An 18,031-nucleotide genomic window follows, 5' to 3' on the forward strand; every position below is an offset into this window, starting at 1 on the left:
GGAGTGAGTTAGCAATATAACACACTCCTACACTTAAAAACAGTAAATCGTGTAAATAACTTAATCCTCCAAATTTAACTACTTATTTTAATTTATTATTAAATATTTAAAACTATATAAACTTTTTTTTATAAATGCATGAAAAATATACAGGAAGAAACACTGACTAGTTCAACCCATTTCGCTTGTGGATCAAAGCCGAGTTGGTCCTTAAGTTGACCGGCCGGCTTGACAACTCTAATAATGGTTGGTTTGGATGGTAGGGTTTTCTACAAGAAGAGTACGGTGAAAAGGGCGGCGTTGCAAAGGGGTAGTCGGGGTGGGAGTTGCTGCTGGCACGACTATTGTGGTTTACAATCCTGATGCATGCCACCCTTCTACTATTGTGCTTGATTATTATTTGTTTGAATATTTAACTTTATTTACTTTACTTTAAATTATTAGGATAAACATTAAAAATAATATTTGATTAAAATATATGCTTTGCAGTTCGAGGTAGGGCTGGGGAAAAATACCGAATTATCGAAATACCGGTCATATCGTACCGAAAAATACTAAAAATACTGATTTTTCGGTATACCGTGATTTTCAGTACGGTATGATACTTTACTGAAAGATTTCGCTAAGGTAATAGTATGAATTTTCATATACCGCGATATACCGAAATTCGGTATATACCGTAAAATTAAGGTATATACCGTAAATTATAAATATTATTATATATAAAATCTATTTTATAGATTTTTAACTTATAAAATCTATTGGGAAATATTAATTTAATTATGCATAAAATATATTTAATACTACTATAATTTCAAAATTATACTAACATGTACTCGCTCCGTCTCATTAAAGATGACTCACTTTTCTTTTTGGTTTGTCCTAACCAAGATGACTCATTACTAAAAATGGAAATACATTTTATCTCTATTTTATTCTCTCTCTTACTTTACTCTCTCTATTTAACACACAAAATAAAATCGCATAAAATCTCGTGCCACCCAAGGAAGGGGTCATCTTCCTTGGGACGGAGGGAGTAAATACTCCCTCCGTTCCATAGTAATAGAGTCATTTTGCCATTTTAGTACGTTCCATAGTAATAGAGTCATTTCTCTTTTTAGTAAAAGTCAACACATTTTTCCACATCTACTTTACTCTCTCTTACTTTATTTTCTCTTCATTTCTCTACCTTTTTCATTTTCCACTTTATTCTCCCTTTACTTAACTCACCTAACACAATTTTCTTAATCTCCGTGCTGAAAAGAAACGCCTCCATTACTATGGAATGAAGAGAGTAATATTATAAAAACTCAAATATTCTATTTTCATTACTGTTGAAAGTCAAGCATACCGCAAAAGTACGATATACCGAACTTCGGCAAGGTATACCGAAAATGAGGTACGGTATCGGTATGGAAATTTGTCATACTAAAAATAAGGTATACCGAAGTTCGGGATACCGGAAATTTTGGTACGGTAAATGTATGATTTTTTTGCATACCGAATTTACGGTAAGGTATACGGTATGGTGGTTTCGATAAGATATACCGTACTTACCTACCCCTAGTTCGAGGTCTTTCTCTGAACTGGTCTTGGAATAGACTAATTCTAGCTTTGTAGGTTTGAAAAATATTCATACAATGGTTTAGTCCTTCATATTCTTCTTATGGCATCCACTATAAAGGCGGTGCGCCGGCCGCCCCCATTCCGCCGTCGCCCCGCCGGCCTATAGTGCAGGCAGCGTCCGCCCCGAGGCGGGCGCCATTTCTGGGGCGGAAGGCCCTCCGGTGAGAAGAGTGCGAGGACGCGCCGGGCACGCCTCCCTGCGCCGGGCGCCCCCCGAAAATTATTTTTTTATTATTTTTGAAAATTATATTATAAATACCACCCTTCCACCACCCATCTTACACCCATTTCAAACTCTCTCCATTAATTCACTCTTTACGTTTTTACACTCTAAAAATGGACGGTGGAGACTACGAATCACCCGACACTGACGAATCGGGATATGACGGCTATCCTTCACAGCCGTGGGGCTGGAGTCAAACTCCCCCTCCGTGGGGATTGAGTCCAATCCTCCTCCATCTCAGCCGTGGAGGTTGAGTCCCACGCCCCAACCTTTTCAGAGAAATTTGAGCCGCTCTGCGTTTGGAGATTACCGTCCCAACCTGGACGCGCTTAACCATCCGCGGCCGGAGACCCCTTTCCAATCCAGCCAATCTCCTTTCACCGATGCAGATCGAGACGCACTGGAGACGATGATGGGTCTGCTCAGTCTGGGCGTAACGGATACCCCGGCAGCACGCGTGGATACGCCCGTTTCGACGAGAGTTGACAGGTCCGGTGGGGCGGGTGGAAGCAGTGGCGGTGGAAGAGGCGTCAGCGGCGGTGGCGGCGAGACAGCGGCGCCGGCAGCCGTCGGTGGACGGGCCACGCACTACACCAAAGCGAAGTCCATTGCTGTGGCGAGGGCGTGGGATGCCGTCACATCGGACCCCATAGTGGGCACCGATCAGAACGAGGGGAGCTTTTGGAAACGTGTCATGTTGGAATATAACGAGTTCAAACCTCGAGGCGCCAAACCGCGTGACGGGGAACAGCTCCGCAAAAAGTGGTCTAGGATTTTAAGAGCCACCAAGAGGTTCGCGGGCATATACGAGAACAACTTGCTCAGTGTTGAGAGTGGCCGAAGCGAAGCCGATTGAAGGCGCTGTCTATGACCCAATTCAACACGGAAGGCTGGCCGAAGTTCAACATGTGGGAGGAGTATCTCGTTCTCGAGCATTGTCCGAAATCCAAGGCCATCTGTGCCCAAGAGCGGGCAGGAGCTCCTAGGGCGAAGCGTACTAGACACAACATAGTCGGGGACTACAGCAGCGGCAGCGGCTCGCAATCAATCGACCTCAACGACGAGCAAACCGAAGAGCCCTCCGTTACACACTCTTGGCGCCCACGCCCTCCGGGCCAACAAGCCTCTATCCGAAGCGCTAGAGGGGCTGCAGGTGCCTCCCGCCTCTCGTCGGCCGTGTCTGGATCGCGCATCTCACAGCCCGCCCCTATACCGCCATCCATGGCCACTGGTTCCAACGAGGTCTTGAGGGCGAACCTAGATGTGCAGTTGATGAAACAACTGCAAGACAACTGTCGTTTCTACGAGACCGCAACCGACCCGATCACCAAGGGAATATACTACAAGCTCATGTGTCGGATCCAGAATCAGTTGGGGTTGTCTGAGGATGCGACGAGGGGGGGGGCGGCGAGCGGCAGCGGGGGAGGCGGCGGAGAAGAAGAGGAGGAATCTGATTCCGCCACCGAGTAGACGGTGGCGGTGTTTTTATTTGTATTTTTTTAAATGTTCGTTGTATAATTTTCCTGGTTCCATAATACAACGAATATTTGGTCCCAATACTTTATGTACATTTCAGTATTACCTCGGTTTCTAATTATTTACATTCCGATAATTTTAATTATAATTGATTTAGAATAAACGAATAAAATGAAAGTGGCTAAAAAAGTGACGGGGCTATTGGAAGTGTCCGACTTATAGCTGCGGACACTTTTTTTTGTGGGCGTGGGCAAATAAATTGGAGCTATGAATAAAAAAAGTGGCAGGGCTATTGGAAGTGTCCAGCTTATAGTGGAGACCCTTACAAGTGGGCTTGGTTTTGGGGCGGCCCGTTTCGAGTTTTGGGATACACTAAACTAGATCAACCAAGGCCTATTGACAAGTCTGCCCATTAGGCCATCCACAATAGCGCCTAGCGCACCGCTTAGCCGAGCGACGGATCTGGGCGGTGCGCTAGGCGATCTATTGCAACCGCCCAGCCATTTCCGGAATTAAAAACCACCTAGCGCTCGGCGGTTCCGTGGCGCTAGGCGGTGCGCTAGGTGATCCGCTCGGCGCTATTGCAGCGTCCGGATCGCCTAGCGCACCGCCTAGCGCGAATTATTTTTTTTCGAAACACTATATATACGCGCATTGTACGTCATTTTCATTCGCACCACTTGTTTTAACGAGTACTCTCTCTATCTAAATTTCTGTACAAGATCAACACCTAGAAATGAGTAACGCCGGTGGTAGTAGTGGTGGGGATGCTGAGGAGTACGAGCGTATAATGAACGAAGCGCTAGAGGCCTATACGAACCGTGAGATTGATCAATGGATGCAGAGGGCCCAGCAGCCGGCGGTACCTCGACCTCGCCCAGTGGTACACCGCCGAGCGGTGATTGATCGTGATCACGTAGCTGCACATCACAAAGACTACTTCGCACAGGAGCCGCGGTTCAACGCCAACCTTTTCAGGCGCCGTTTTAGGATGAGCAGGTCCCTGTTTATGCGTATTGTTAACGCGTTGGAGCAACGATATCTGTATTTCCGCTTCAGGCACGATGCGTCTGGCAGACCCGGCCACACACCTATTTAAAAGTGCACTGCGGCAATCCGGCAGTTGGCCTACGGAGGCGCGGCAGACATGTGGGACGAGTACCTCCACATCGGTGAGACGACTGCCCTGGAATGTATGAAGTATTTCTGTCAGGGCGTGATTGAAATATTCAGTGATCAGTACCTTCGAAGCCCTACCCCCGAAGACTGCCGGGATCTTTTGCGGATGCACGGGGAACAGCATGGGTTCCCGGGGATGTTAGGCAGCATAGATTGTATGCATTGGGAGTGGAAGAACTGTCCCCTCTTCCTGGAAGAGGTTCTACACGACCGGCTACAAGGGAAAGAATCCCACGATGATCCTCGATGCCGTAGCTGATTACCGGCTGTGGATTTGACATGCGTATTTTGGGATAGCCGGTTCGAACAACGACCTCAACGTCCTCAACTCGTCGCCACTTTTCAACGAGCAGTGTCAGGGTGTCGGTCCGGCCATCGGTTTTGTCGCCAACGGCAACCGGCATGATATGGGCTACTACTTGGCGGATGGGATATACCCTAGGTGGCCCGTCTTTGTGAAGACGATCCGATGCGCATCAGATGAGAGGAAGACCTACTTTGCGGCACGGCAGGAGTCGGCGCGCAAGGACGTGGAGCGCGCATTTGGTGTGCTCTAGTCTTGATGGGCGGCAGTTAAGGGGCCAACGCGTTTGTGGCATGTCGACTGCATTGCTGATATAATGTACGCCTGTATTATCATGCACAACATGATTGTCGAAGATGAAGGTGTACAACTGACTGATTGAGCCAACGATGATAATGAAGCCGGTCCAAGCCACGGCGTGGCCGCCCCCAACGTACGGAGTGGGGTACCTCACGATGAAGACGGCCGCCTCCAAGCACATGCCGACATGCACCAAACAGAGGCTCATATTCGACTCCAAAAGGATTTAATTGAAGAGTTATGGCGCGGAGGACTGCACGGCAGTAGTTTTTTTTGTTAATTATGTATTTTTTTTTAATTAATGTACTTTTTAAATTTTAATAATATTATTGAATTTTCTCGTACATGTCTCGTAAATTAAATTGCGTATTTTGTGTGATTGTTAATTATTTGTTTTATATAATTTTGAGTGATGTGGCTATTGATGTGACTGGGCTATTTATGATGTGGCTAGGCTATGACTGAGCTATTTATGATGTGGCATGAAGATTTTTAATGTTGATCATGTGGCAGGATGAATTTGTAGCTAGGTTATGGTCGGGCTATTGCTGGGCTATTCCTAATGTGGATGGCCTTAAGATAAGCTAGATCGTCAGAGGTTAGTTGACAAGTCTTTCTACCCATCAAGATATTTATATGGATATTCAGTTTATAAGGATATTCAAGCCTGCGCCGCCACACCCACCTACCCAGCTCTGTCCAAATCTTCAATTTTTTATTCATAGTTAAGATTGATCCAGACTTTCTAAAAATAATAAAATGCCCCTTCAAGTAAGAAAGTAAAAATTTATACCTCCATTCTATAATAGTTGAATCACTTTCTTTTTTTTCTTTTCTTTTAAGTAAAGTTAATATATCACTTTCTTTTTTTTCTTTTTTTAAGTAAAGTTAATATATTTCTTCTAACTACTTTACTCTATTTTAAAATACTTTATTCTTTCTTCATTTCTCTACTTTTTAAATTTCCTACTCCCTCCATCCCATAAAAATATGGGCGGATGAGATGACAGGAGAATTATGATAAAATTGGTAAAGTAAGAGAGAAGAGAAAAATGGTATGGTAAAATAAGATAGATGAGGAGAATGGTAGTTAAAGTAGAATTAATGGATAGTGAGACCTACATTATTAAATTGATATAACTTTCTAAAAATGGAATGCACATATTTTTATAGGACAGACGAAAATGAAAAATGCACGTATTTTTAGGGGATGGATGAAGTATTTTATTATTCTTTACTTAACTCAATTTTTTCTTAAATTAAGAAATATTTCTACTCTTAGGAACATATGAATAGTAAAATTCTCATTTATCATAATAGTCATATTTGGTATGGATCCAAATTTTTAAGAAATAAGTGAATTGAATAAATTAATTAGCTCATCTATATAAAAATATTAATAGAATATCAACTGTATTTATCGTTTATAAAATGAGTCCGAAAGCATAAAATGTACTCCTCTTAGGGCTCGTTTGATTGCTCGGAGAGGGTAAGATAAGCCCTCTTATCTAGGGCGTGTATAGTATTTGATTGCCCTGATAAGCTTACCCGAATACCCGGTGTACAACCACCGACCCGGTTGTAATTGAGATACCACCCACGTTTTTGTGTATATGGCTATCACGGTTTTCACATCCGATACGGCCGTATGCAATGTTTCCCGATTGTGAAAAATTCAAGGTGAGTTATGTGAATGCCCAAAAGACCCTTCTATATTTGTAAATCAATTTCCCTCATTGGCGTTCAATTTTGCAGGGGTAAAAAGGATGAGGAACTTGTAATCGGACAGAATTAATTCCATTCATTCGCGTTCAATTTTGCAGCGGTGAGCACTTTATTCTGGTTAGTGCTTGGATGAATTGGTGTATTTCGTTCTCAATTGTTTGTTGGGTTCATGGTGAATTGCATTATTTCGGTTAATGCTTGGAGGAATTGTCGCAGCGTTTTGCTAATCGGTTTCATATACAATCTGTAGGTCTGAAATCGGCGTGCGTTTTGAATGGGTAACGCCGAGGATTCCCGAAAGGTATGAAATCAGGTTTCCCTAATTGGTTATGATATCGGTATTAGGTTTTGAATCGAGTGGAATATGTTGTGTTTGTTATCCAATTACGTTGACAGTATGCACGTGTTCCACCTTGGTAAGTAATTGCAGGCTATCTTCTGTGTTTTATAATTTGGACAAGATGTTGTTTCCATCCCAATTGTTTGCAATTGCTTGTATGTCCACAGAATAACCTGACCACCGTGGTGTTCTTGCTAGAAGAGATTATACGGAACCATCAAATTAACATGCTTCTCATATCTTTGATGATCACATTAATTTTCCCGCAAAACCGCAAGCGTAAACGGTGGGATCGGCTAGGTCAGTCTGTGGTTCTAGATTCTATCCCGGATCATGTGCGTCAACTAGATAGGCTTGTGCGTGTGACAGACATAGCTTGTGTGGATAATTTGAGAATGGATAGGAATACCTTTGGGCGTCTATGTCGTATTCTCCGTGACCGGGTAGGACTAGTAGACCAGAGACAAGTGACTGTAGAAGAACAAGTGGCTATGTTCCTGTGTGTGCTTGCTCATCACAAAAAATCCCGCATAGTAGGTCACAATTTCATGCGATCATCTCAAACCGTCTCCAAATATATCCACACTGTACTCCATGGAGTTCTCACGCTTCACAATCTTTTTTTGGTGAAGCCCATCCCAATAGATGAGGGTTGTATTGATCGTAGATGGAAATGGTTCAAGGTAAGTTCACATTGAGATGCTTACAGAATTTTTGGATATCCGGAGCATCAATGTGGTTTGAAATGTGCTTGCAGGGTTGCTTAGGTGCTTTGGATGGGACTTACATCAATGTGCGTGTCCCAACTGCCGACGTTCCCTGGTACCGTAATCGAAAAGGTCACATCACCACCAATACACTAGCCGTGTGTGACCCCCAGCTCAGATTCACTTACCTCCTTCCTGGTTGGGAAGGCTCGGCAACCGATTCAAGGATCTTAAGGGATGCAGTCAGCCGACCTTTAGGTCTGAAAGTACCCAAAGGTATTGTATGCACGGTTTTATAATAAATTCATCGTACTAACAACTTGTTACACCCCTTTATACTTTGACAAAGTACATGTCTTGCATTTTTCAGGATGCTACTATCTCTGCGATCAAGCATACCCAAATGCCGAAGGTTTCTTGACACCGTACAAAGGTGTCCGCTACCATCTCAAGGAATGGGGGGTCGGAAGGCAAGCCCCCCAAACACCGGAAGAGCTTTTCAACCTTAGACACTCCAAGGCGAGGAATGTCATCGAAAGATCATTCGCGGTGCTGAAGATGCGTTGGGGAATCCTAAGGTCAGCAAGCTTTTATCCCATAGATGTTCAAACTGGACTCATCATCGCATGCTTTCTTCTAAACAATTACATACGAGGTGAAATGGTAGTTGATCTCGTCGAGGCTGAGGTGGTTAATGAGGCTGATATTGATGATGAGCCTGCCAACGATCCTTTGTTGTGTGGTGATAATATCAGTAGCGTGGAACCATCTGCATTATGGACCCAAAAAAGGGATGATCTTGCAAGGGAAATGTGGGGAGACAGAAATAATGGACAAGTTTGATTGTCTATGCTAAGATCTGTGCTATTTTTATGCAAATGGACCTTATTCTTTCCAGTGTTGAGTTCGATTGTGCGAATTGAAGTTACTTTCTTGGAATTTTTTTTTAATTCATGACTTATTTTCATTCAAGCTGTAATACATTTTTATTCCAGAATGCAGAGCCTTCAATTTTTTTTATTCCTGTGTTTAATCGGAGGGTCCGTATTATTTTGGCAGTAGATGTTATGTTTATTGAGGTTCATACCAGCCCAAATAATATACGATGTCAAATGGAGCTAACTGAATTTAGGAATCAAACGGCATCCGGGATTCAAAATAGCAAGCCGATTAGGAAAATTTGGTGAACAATTCTCACCACAGTACACGCTAGTTCATTCATAACACACTAACATCATACATACTAACATAGTACATAGGTGCTTCACCGAAGCTGCAGACAAAGGAAACTCTCAAGGCCGATCAAACCACACATAAAACTGAACCTCATTCCGATCAATGAGTTTGAAGTGGCACCGCACACCAACCACTACATTGTTACGTTCCTTGAAACGTCTCCAGCCGCGTTTCACCCAGATCTTGGTCTCGTTGTGGTCAAGAATGATGAACCAGCAGTCCCCGTTTACATTGAAGTACACCGGGTCTTGAAGGGAAATCATTCGAATGTGGCGACGCCAAAAAGCCATCGGAATTTCCAGTGTCCCGTTGATGTTCGACGAATCAAACGTAACGGTGAACGTCGGGCAGCCATCCTCATCCAATACCCCTGCGTCCGAAGCGTAGTCGTCACCGTCCGACGAGTCCCCACCCTCTGATTGCGTTGGCACGTAGTCGTTCGATGTATCCACATCCGGGGCATCACTATGGTCGGAGTCTCCATATCCAGTGGCTTCGTAAGTGTAATTAGGGAAAATAGGAAAGTCAGAGGCAACGACCACATACTAACTAAATTTATTCGGTTATATCACGCACCTTGTAGATCACCGAGAGGAGGACATCCAGTTCTTGGGTTATAGCGTTTCACAAGGAATACCCCCGCGTCGACCATGGTAAAAGTAAGCACATCATGGTGAACAATTTCGTTGGTGATCCGAAAGTCCGACCAACCAGCGTGGAAATGGCAGCCACTCGCAATATTCAACACACGAACTGGGAAACTCCTCCTTCCTAGCAGCGTGATTAGTCGGCAGTCGAAAGGTAGGTTCGCACCATGAAGAGCCACAAATTCTGGTGGAATGCGCTACACATGTAACAAACACTTGGGTCAAGCATTAAGAAGTCGATGTTGTAAGCACAAAACCGAGAAAGACCAAAAACATTACCAACTCATTCAAACTAGTAGCTTCGGAAAACGTCTTGATGAAGGACGGCATTCGTAAGTACTCCATGAGTCCATCGTTGGCCATGAATGAAAAAAACTCTTGAGAGCTTGGTGAGGTCTAGCTTTGGTAAGGTGTATTTAACACCACTGAATACACCCGCATCAACTGTGTTTCTGAGGCATTGATTAGCCATATCACTGCAACCCCATGAGCCTTATTACACTCTCTTTATTGCAGAGCCTAAGTTGGTGAACACCACACATCATAGGTTGTCAAAATTTAGCCTTTTCAGAGGCCAATTGATTGTGTTTCTTTCGGTGGGTTTTGGCAGTATATGGCTTGGCTTAACATAGCTGTTGATTCCGAGATTTGATGCATTTATTCCAACTTGTTTGACCGATGCATTAAGCACCACTAAACTGACGATTTCTTGGTAATTTAGAGAACATTAAGCACCACTAAACTGACCGCAATAATCTGTATTACAATCAACATGGTAATTTAGAGAACATTAAGCACACCCAAGCATAAATGAGGTAGTAATTATGCAAAATGTAATAAGAAAGTATCCAAATATATTGATGAAGCATGATTAAGAGTAGCTTCATCACAACTGCTAGCCATACTCAAAATAACATCACTACATTGTTCTCTCATTCAAACATAATGAGGTAGTAATTAGCAAAATGAAATGGGGTCCCTATGTTAAGATTACAGCTTCTCGTCGGCTTCTAACAGATCAAACACAAAGGCTGCACGAGCAGATTCGGGCAAGCCTCGAAACAGATCAAGGAGTTCGGGTTCCTTAACGAGTTTCTTTGAAATATAGAACTGCAACTTGAGAGATAAGCCGGGTATACTTTTGAGTTGGTCAAAGACCTCCGCCCTCTTGTTGCTCAGATCGAACTCATACCCAATCCTAGTCGAAATCTCTTTCAATCGTTCATTTGTGTCTGTGTGAATCTGCCCCATGAGAGTTATAACTCCATCCATCTTGTCTTCCACTTTTTGCTTCTTAAGCACCTTTTTGCCAACTTGTTTTCCTCTCAATGCACCTGATCCACAAGCATCCCCTGTCGTTGTTCCTGTCCCCCGTGTCTCTCCTCCTAGACCCACAGTAACATCAACACCAGAACCAGGCCCTTCTACTTCGGTGGCGGACTGGCTCTCATCAATCATCTCAGGCAGGACACCTTCCGGGAAGACCATGTCAGGAAAAAGATCTTGTAAAGTCATGTGACTGGATGTCCCATCCGCAGCTTGAGTCTCATCAGCGCCCGGAGAATCACCTTTGTTCCCGTAAATGGTCCTCGCAGCAGCACCAACGTCTATACGTTTCTCACCATCAGCCCGGTCATTTCCAAAAACCTCCTTCCAGTCTTCGTATTGAGGCCAGGATTTGTTCCGCATATACTTGGCATGCCTGTCTCTCTGGACGCAAACACTCACACAACGTATATTAAAAATTACATTCTCTTATGTCAATGGAACTAATATCAGAGCCAGTTATAAATGAAGTCCTGTTTTATGATACGTTTTGAAGCCAATACCGCTGTAGTCACCATAAGATAATACATACCTTACAAAATAGCGCCCATTGCTCGTCATCACATTCAATTCGGTATGTACCATCTGAATTGAAGCCGATGCCGCTGTAGTTAAGCATCGTCTTAAGTGATCCGTAGTTCCTCTTCCAAGTAGTAATTTTTGAGTAGATATGCGGGTGTGGCAGTATATCGGTATTTGGAAATTCACTCTTGATCGCCTCCCTCGCCCGAACAAGGTAACCATTGCGAAATCCATTGTCGGACTTCCAGCCGTTTGCTGCCAACTCCTTTAAAGTTGCCATTAGGATTTCTTCCTCACGAGCCGACCAAATGCGTCTCGACCTATCAGATTTTGCATTTCTGTTTGGGCCCAAATCCTTGCTACCTACATTCAGAAAACACCCAATATAATTCTGAGTACCAATAGAATAGCAACGACCTTAACCAAACGGACTATTACCTTCCGGACTTCCATCGTCTTCGCTACCTTCAGTTTGTTGTGACGCCATATCAATCAAGCTGTAAACGAACAGGTGGTTGACAGTTCATTAGAAACCCTTTCAGCCCAGGCAATTACATTACAATAGGGTAGCCATGTAAAACAGATGATTCCCAAACGGCATAGCTAAGACGCGCAAACGGTCTTGGGTCTGAGTTATATACAATTTATGTAGAATATATAAGAAAATCAACCCACAATCACAAACCAATTTCATCCACACACATACCAAATCAATGCACAAACACCGACCAAATCAACGCACAAAAACAAACCAAATCAATCCACAAACACAAACAAATCACAATAGCCTCAATACCGACATTAAGGTGTGAATAGATACATACCCGTCTGCAAAGCAAGTTTCGGGGTTTTTGTTCGTCGACCACCCGCTCCTGGAGTGAAATAAGGCGCTCGATTTTTGATTTTAGGCGGCAGACTATATTTGGTTAGGGATGAATTAGGGCTTGGAGGCCAAATTTGGAATTATGCAATTGTTTTGAGGGTAAAGTTGTCAATCGAACTCGGTATCGGTACTTTCTATCGAGCTTAACAAAAACAATATAAGCTGTCTGATAAATTGTCGCAGGGCAAACAAACGCCTTAAATTAGATAAGCTATCTTATTGGTTATCAGCTATATCTTACAAACTCCGATATGACTACCCTATCTCGTATTGCCATCTCCGGGCAATCAAACGCGCCCTTATATGTGGAACCGGGATAGTAATTTTTATTTTAGCTGGGGTTGATTAACGTAGTTTTGTCAATTAAAAATGAAGTTTTAATGTATATTAGTATAGTGTAGAAAGGCATATAACAAAACCCCAATAAGCGAAACATCCTTTAACGCCTCTTTCTCTCTCTCTCTGCAGAATCCGCCGATCCATTGGCTCCACAAACAATACACTGCTCTTGATTTTACTGATTTTCGTCATTTTTGTTTTCAATTTGGGCGTCCGAGTGAGAATCTGAGAAAGATGGTGGCAGCGGGGCGGTGGATGGAATGCAGAGCCGACCTGTTGGCGGAGGGGGCTAAATCGCTGCAGCTTAGGCTGAGGGATCGTTTCAGAGTGGCCGCTGTTGACTATCACCGCCGCCGGAACTTGAGGAGTGCCAACGCCGGCTACTTATCCTCCAGCGTTCAGCGCTGGCTCGATCGCTTCTCCGAATTCCGTCGCGAGACCCTGCCTTCCTCTTCGACTTTCTACCGCAAAAGAGGTGTTATTATGTTATGTTATAGCTCTTGTTTTTTTATATCTTCCCTTACATGAATATATATGTCCACATTGAACTGCATATAGGTATGGTTTAATTTAGCTCTTACGTATGCCCTATTATTCAGCTTACAAGTAGTTCGAGTTTTAGGCATTGCCAGAATACGACATTCGTGGTTTTCAGAAACCAGAAGCGTTAACGGCATTTAGACTATCATGTAAATGTTTGATTATTAACAAAGTTCATATCATCCGTTTGAATAAGGTGGTGATTGATTGAGAATTAAAGTATGACATGCTTAGTTGGGATTCTGTTGAGTAGTTTGTAAGCGCATGTTTGTCTGATTCGTATTGTGTTATGCTAATGGTGGAGTTATGTGGTAATAGTTGCGATCACCTTATCGGCCATCTTAAATACGATACTCTTTAGGTCACATGTATGATATCTACTTTCGTAGTGTCCTGCTGGTGGTATTTCACCATTAATCGGATGACATCATCATGCAACTGATTACTCATAATATGCATAACTAGAGGCAGGGTAGATCATGAATTTCATATTTGTGTCAACCTGTCAGGTAACTAGGATGATAGGAAAAATAATATCAGCATTTTGTTTGATTCTTTGGATTGCTTGATCCTGACACTGTCTTTTGTAAGTTGTAACAGATGGTACATTTGTACTTGTCTTGGTAACAGGTTGATCATCTAAAGCTGCACTCTGTAGCCTTTTAATTATCAATTTAAATTGCTCAACTGTTATTTGATCTCTCATTATGTTGGTGCTGAGGTAGATTACTTGAGTTTCTTATGCTTTCTCGGGTATAAAATAGTTGGAAACAGTTTCAAATTAAGTTAATATATAAGATGCTGCTGTGGTGTACCATTTATGTCTCGGTGGAGTATAAAGAGGAACGTAGGTAGTGGCATTTGTTGGTATAAGGGGATCAACTGACATTCAGTTAGATAATTCTACTGTGTCTGAACTTCAGAGGAATATGGTTTACGGTGTTGGTCTTTCAATTGGTGCGGTTCCTGGGATTTGTTTGGTGATATTTATAGTTCCAGCTATGTGCCTGTGTTCATTTTGTCTTTTGGCTTACACTGAAGTTTACTATCTCTTGTAGAGGCCTGACCTTTCAAATATATATTGCAGTGAGTAAGGATATTGATGAAGAAGATGAGTCAGTCTTGACCCGCTTGGTTCAGGCTGTTGCTGTTCCTGTGCTTGGAAATGTTTGTCATGTTTTTATGCACGGTCTCAACCGTGTTCAGGTACTTACAACATAGCCATTTTAAAGTTATAAGCCATGTCTTGGTGTTGCATTGAGGAAAAATGACTTGATTTTGTGCACTGTGTAGATATTTGGTGCAGAAAACTTGCAACAGGTGGTACTGCATAGGCCAGAGAACAAGTCCTTGATTACGGTAAGCAACTTGCACTCGTGTGGTGATCAACAATTTCTTACACCATGATGAGCTCAACACATTGTTGAAATGGTTTGACCCAAAGTAGGAAGGGACTATGGCTGTTGGTGTATTTTGTAGCCTATAATACTTTATATATGTCATATTCATCACTTATTAAATAATGAGAATATAATTAAAGTTCAAATATGAAGCCAATTTATATTTGACTGAAACTTGCACTATGTATTAGGCTATTACCATGTCTTGTCATTTTCAAACCTAGAAACCACTGAATCCATTTCAGGCCGGTGGGTATATGTTCAAGTTTATAACAAGTATGAAAGATCTCAGCTCTGGATTCAATTAATTAAAATCTGAGTAATTAGCAAAGTTAAGAGAGGTGACCATCAAGGATATTACATCGTTATTGCAGAGAGATGGGTGGGGTGAGATAAGAAGAAAAACTAAAGTAGCACTGAGAGGAATGAAAGAAATTTGAGGTCATGGAAAGAAAAGAGAAAGTGCTGATTTGGCATGTGAGTAATATCGTGGAACCATGGCTCTCTGTGTCAAATCCTTTTGTGTTGTCCTCGGTTAGGTTAGCAGTACTTTTGCAGCTATTTGTGAAACTTATGAATCATATTACTGTTCTAGGTTAGCAACCATGTTGCTTCCATGGATGACCCTTTGGTAATTTCTTCCCTGTTACCCCCTAGTATGTTGTTCGATGCAAATGGTTTGCGATGGACACTCTGTGCATCTGATCGATGTTTCAAGAATCCAGTTACATCAGCATTTTTCAAGTCTGTGAAAGTGCTCCCTGTTTCTCGCGGGGATGGGATATATCAGAAGGTATTTTTCTGTAAACCACTTGTCTAGTGTTCACTTGGTTGGTTTTAGATGTGTGATTTTGTTTGTTGAGAATTTTGCCGGTTGGGTCCCATTTTTATAAATTGATTCATCTGGAAGACTAATTGGATTGCTAATTTTCCTTGCTTCTCAATACTCATTTTTCTTCAAACTATAATGTTACTATGACTTGTCTTTCTTGTGATTGCATTGATAAATTTAATAATTTGTTCTTGTATTATTACCTACGTTCCTTGTTTAAATGATTAAACAATGTATTTGTAATTTGTGGTAATAATTACACTCAAGATTGTTGAAGTAAAGGTCCCATTCTGTTCAAGATAAATTACACTCAGGACTGTCTACATTTATGACTCCATAAGAGATAGCCCCACCATTATTGTTCCAGTTACTAATTTTAAATGTTGTGGTGTGATTGATGGGTCTGACAGTTCATTGTGGCTCTATTACTTCTGAAGATAACTAGATATAGTCTCACAAAATATCGACATAGGTGTAGTTTTTCAGAAAGGCCGAGTAAGCTAGTTGCCAAGTTCATAAAACATATTCAGGTTTTAATGCAAAATGGTAAAGTCTTGGGAGGTGGATATAATTCTTATTTCTTGGGCATTTTCATAATCTAGATCAACGAAGGTTTGTAGTTTTTCCAATTTGTAGACTCCTCATATTCATCTCCTCTCAGTGCAAATTATAGCCTTTTTTAGGTGTTTGTTCTTAGGTATCTTTTTATTGTTGTAAACCTTTAGGCAGCTATTTTTGGTTTTCTACTCATTTCAGTTTTTTTCCTTAAGGGAATGGACTTGGCTATATCGAAACTCAATCGTGGGGGGTGGGTTCACATATTTCCTGAAGGTAGTCGCTCTCGAAATGGTGGGAAAACTATGGGTTCGGCCAAAAGAGGCATCGGAAGGTACTTCATTTAATTGTATAAGTACTCTTGAACGTTTTGTTTAGTGACCTTCTTTGACTGGATTAGTTGAAATCTTAATATCATTTGCATTTTTCAGAAAGTATTCTTCTCTTGAATGCTTTTCTTGCAGTACCCTACTAGTTAATGCATATTTGGCCATATATGATGAACTCAGCTGCTAATAGTATTTCAGTGGATATGTAGGGAGAAGTGTTCTTTAATTGCTGTCATTTTTCCAGTATTATGCAAGCTTCTCTTGCTGCAGAAAACTAATGTCAGTACCGTCTAGTGAAAAATACTAGTGTAGACTGTAGTGGATATTCTACCCATTATTATGTTGGGATCACTGTCTTTAGATGAAGTCCATGAGCATCTATTTCAGCTACTGTATTGAGATGTGACCCTATTTGTCTTTCCATAGAAATCCGGGTCTTGGGTATAGGACATTTCTGCTCATCATGATTTTATATAAACAAGTGCTTATTTATGATTTGCTCAAGAGTCTCTGATACTCTAGGGATGCAGTCCCCGTTGCTCTAGTGGGTTCTCAAAATAATTACGTTTGCTTATAAATTTTGCAGGTTGGTCTTGGATGCTGATAATACACCTATAGTTGTCCCTTTCGTTCATACTGGAATGCAAGAAGTCATGCCCGTTGGAGCCATGTTTCCTAGGGTTGGGAAAACTGTAAGGTCTCTTTGTTCTTGGCTTATCAAACTCTATATACCTGCACGATTCTTGTTTTTGGAGCCATCATCTTTCCAAGACATTAAGTTGGTGGGTTTGGCAAACGGGCAGGTGACTGTACTAGTTGGCGATCCCATTAGTTTTGATGATTTAATCAGTGGCGGAGAAGACAAGAATATGTCAAGAGGAAAACTGTATGATGCTGTCGCTACTAGAATTGGTGATTGTCTCCAAAAGCTGAAGCTACAAGTGGAAGCATTAGCGGTTGAGCAAGCGCTAGAATTGGAAAAATACCCATCACAGGTGACTGAGCGAGCAGCTAGGCTCTTGCAAAAAATCGACTGGGAATCACTCGGGATGGGGAACTACATGGGTCTTGATGAGAAGAAGGATCCGTCGGTTGAACCCAGTGTAACTCAGCTATTCCCAAAAGACAACAGCTGCGAGGAGCGGAGCTTTGGAGGAGCAGGCTACTCGGTTGGAGGGGGTTTTGTTTCAAGAATACGAGGCTATATGGACTCAACGGAGTTGACACTTTTCGGTGCTAGAGGTTTATATAGAAATCATAGAACCAATGAGTGTTTTGGTAGTTTGCGTGATGCTACTCCTTTGAAGATTTGGAGGTCGTTGTACGGACATGTTTACTTTCATCCTAACACGGGGCCAATCTAATGTTTGTTTGGTTAAGTGAATATCCCACAATCCTGTCCAATTTCAACTCTTCCAATTTGGGACTAATTATTTTGGCATACGAGATCCTCTCTGCTTAGGGGCGAACATGAATAATAATAATAACACGTTGATGGAAAATAGTTGATATTTATTGCAATCGCCAGAACATCTTGTCTAG

At 42.1% G+C, this 18,031-nt stretch overlaps 2 protein-coding genes and 1 long non-coding RNA gene across 3 annotated transcripts; 2 read left to right on the plus strand and 1 right to left on the minus strand.

Annotated features, from left to right (window-relative positions):
* Positions 1–6,744: 6,744 nt before the first annotated feature.
* LOC121800353 lies at positions 6,745–7,612 on the plus strand. The gene is made up of 3 exons (XR_006050482.1): positions 6,745–6,788; positions 6,864–6,933; positions 7,084–7,612. It is a non-coding gene; the product is annotated as an uncharacterized LOC121800353 (long non-coding RNA).
* A 1,560-nt stretch (positions 7,613–9,172) lies between these two features.
* Positions 9,173–10,093, minus strand: LOC121800742 (B3 domain-containing protein Os03g0212300-like). Its single transcript, XM_042200250.1, has 3 exons — positions 10,043–10,093; positions 9,693–9,960; positions 9,173–9,609 (listed from the first exon to the last, which is right to left on the minus strand). The coding sequence occupies exons 1-3, from the start codon at positions 10,091–10,093 to the stop codon at positions 9,173–9,175; spliced, it is 756 nt and encodes a 251-aa protein (XP_042056184.1).
* Positions 10,094–12,900: 2,807 nt separating this feature from the next.
* Positions 12,901–17,868, plus strand: LOC121798917 (tafazzin-like). Its single transcript, XM_042198184.1, has 7 exons — positions 12,901–13,308; positions 14,461–14,579; positions 14,667–14,732; positions 15,369–15,566; positions 16,376–16,494; positions 17,076–17,181; positions 17,293–17,868. Exons 1-7 carry the CDS (start codon positions 13,068–13,070, stop codon positions 17,851–17,853), a joined length of 1,410 nt encoding a protein of 469 aa, XP_042054118.1. The 5' UTR covers positions 12,901–13,067; the 3' UTR covers positions 17,854–17,868.
* Positions 17,869–18,031: the final 163 nt, after the last annotated feature.

The sequence above is a fragment of the Salvia splendens genome, chromosome 4 (assembly GCF_004379255.2).
Source record: "Salvia splendens isolate huo1 chromosome 4, SspV2, whole genome shotgun sequence".
NCBI classification, from domain to species: domain Eukaryota; kingdom Viridiplantae; phylum Streptophyta; class Magnoliopsida; order Lamiales; family Lamiaceae; genus Salvia; species Salvia splendens.

Coding starts and splice junctions, on each gene's coding strand:
- LOC121800742 (XM_042200250.1), bottom strand. CDS start 10,093: ATGCCGTCCTTCATCAAGACGTTTTCCGAAGCTACTAGTTTGAATGAG. Junction 9,961..10,042: donor CTACTAGTTTGAATGAGTTG/GTAATGTTTTTG, acceptor TTACATGTGTAG/CGCATTCCACCAGAATTTGT. Junction 9,610..9,692: donor TCCTCTCGGTGATCTACAAG/GTGCGTGATATA, acceptor ACACTTACGAAG/CCACTGGATATGGAGACTCC.
- LOC121798917 (XM_042198184.1), top strand. CDS start 13,068: ATGGTGGCAGCGGGGCGGTGGATGGAATGCAGAGCCGACCTGTTGGCG. Junction 13,309..14,460: donor GACTTTCTACCGCAAAAGAG/GTGTTATTATGT, acceptor TATATATTGCAG/TGAGTAAGGATATTGATGAA. Junction 17,182..17,292: donor TTCCTAGGGTTGGGAAAACT/GTAAGGTCTCTT, acceptor GCAAACGGGCAG/GTGACTGTACTAGTTGGCGA.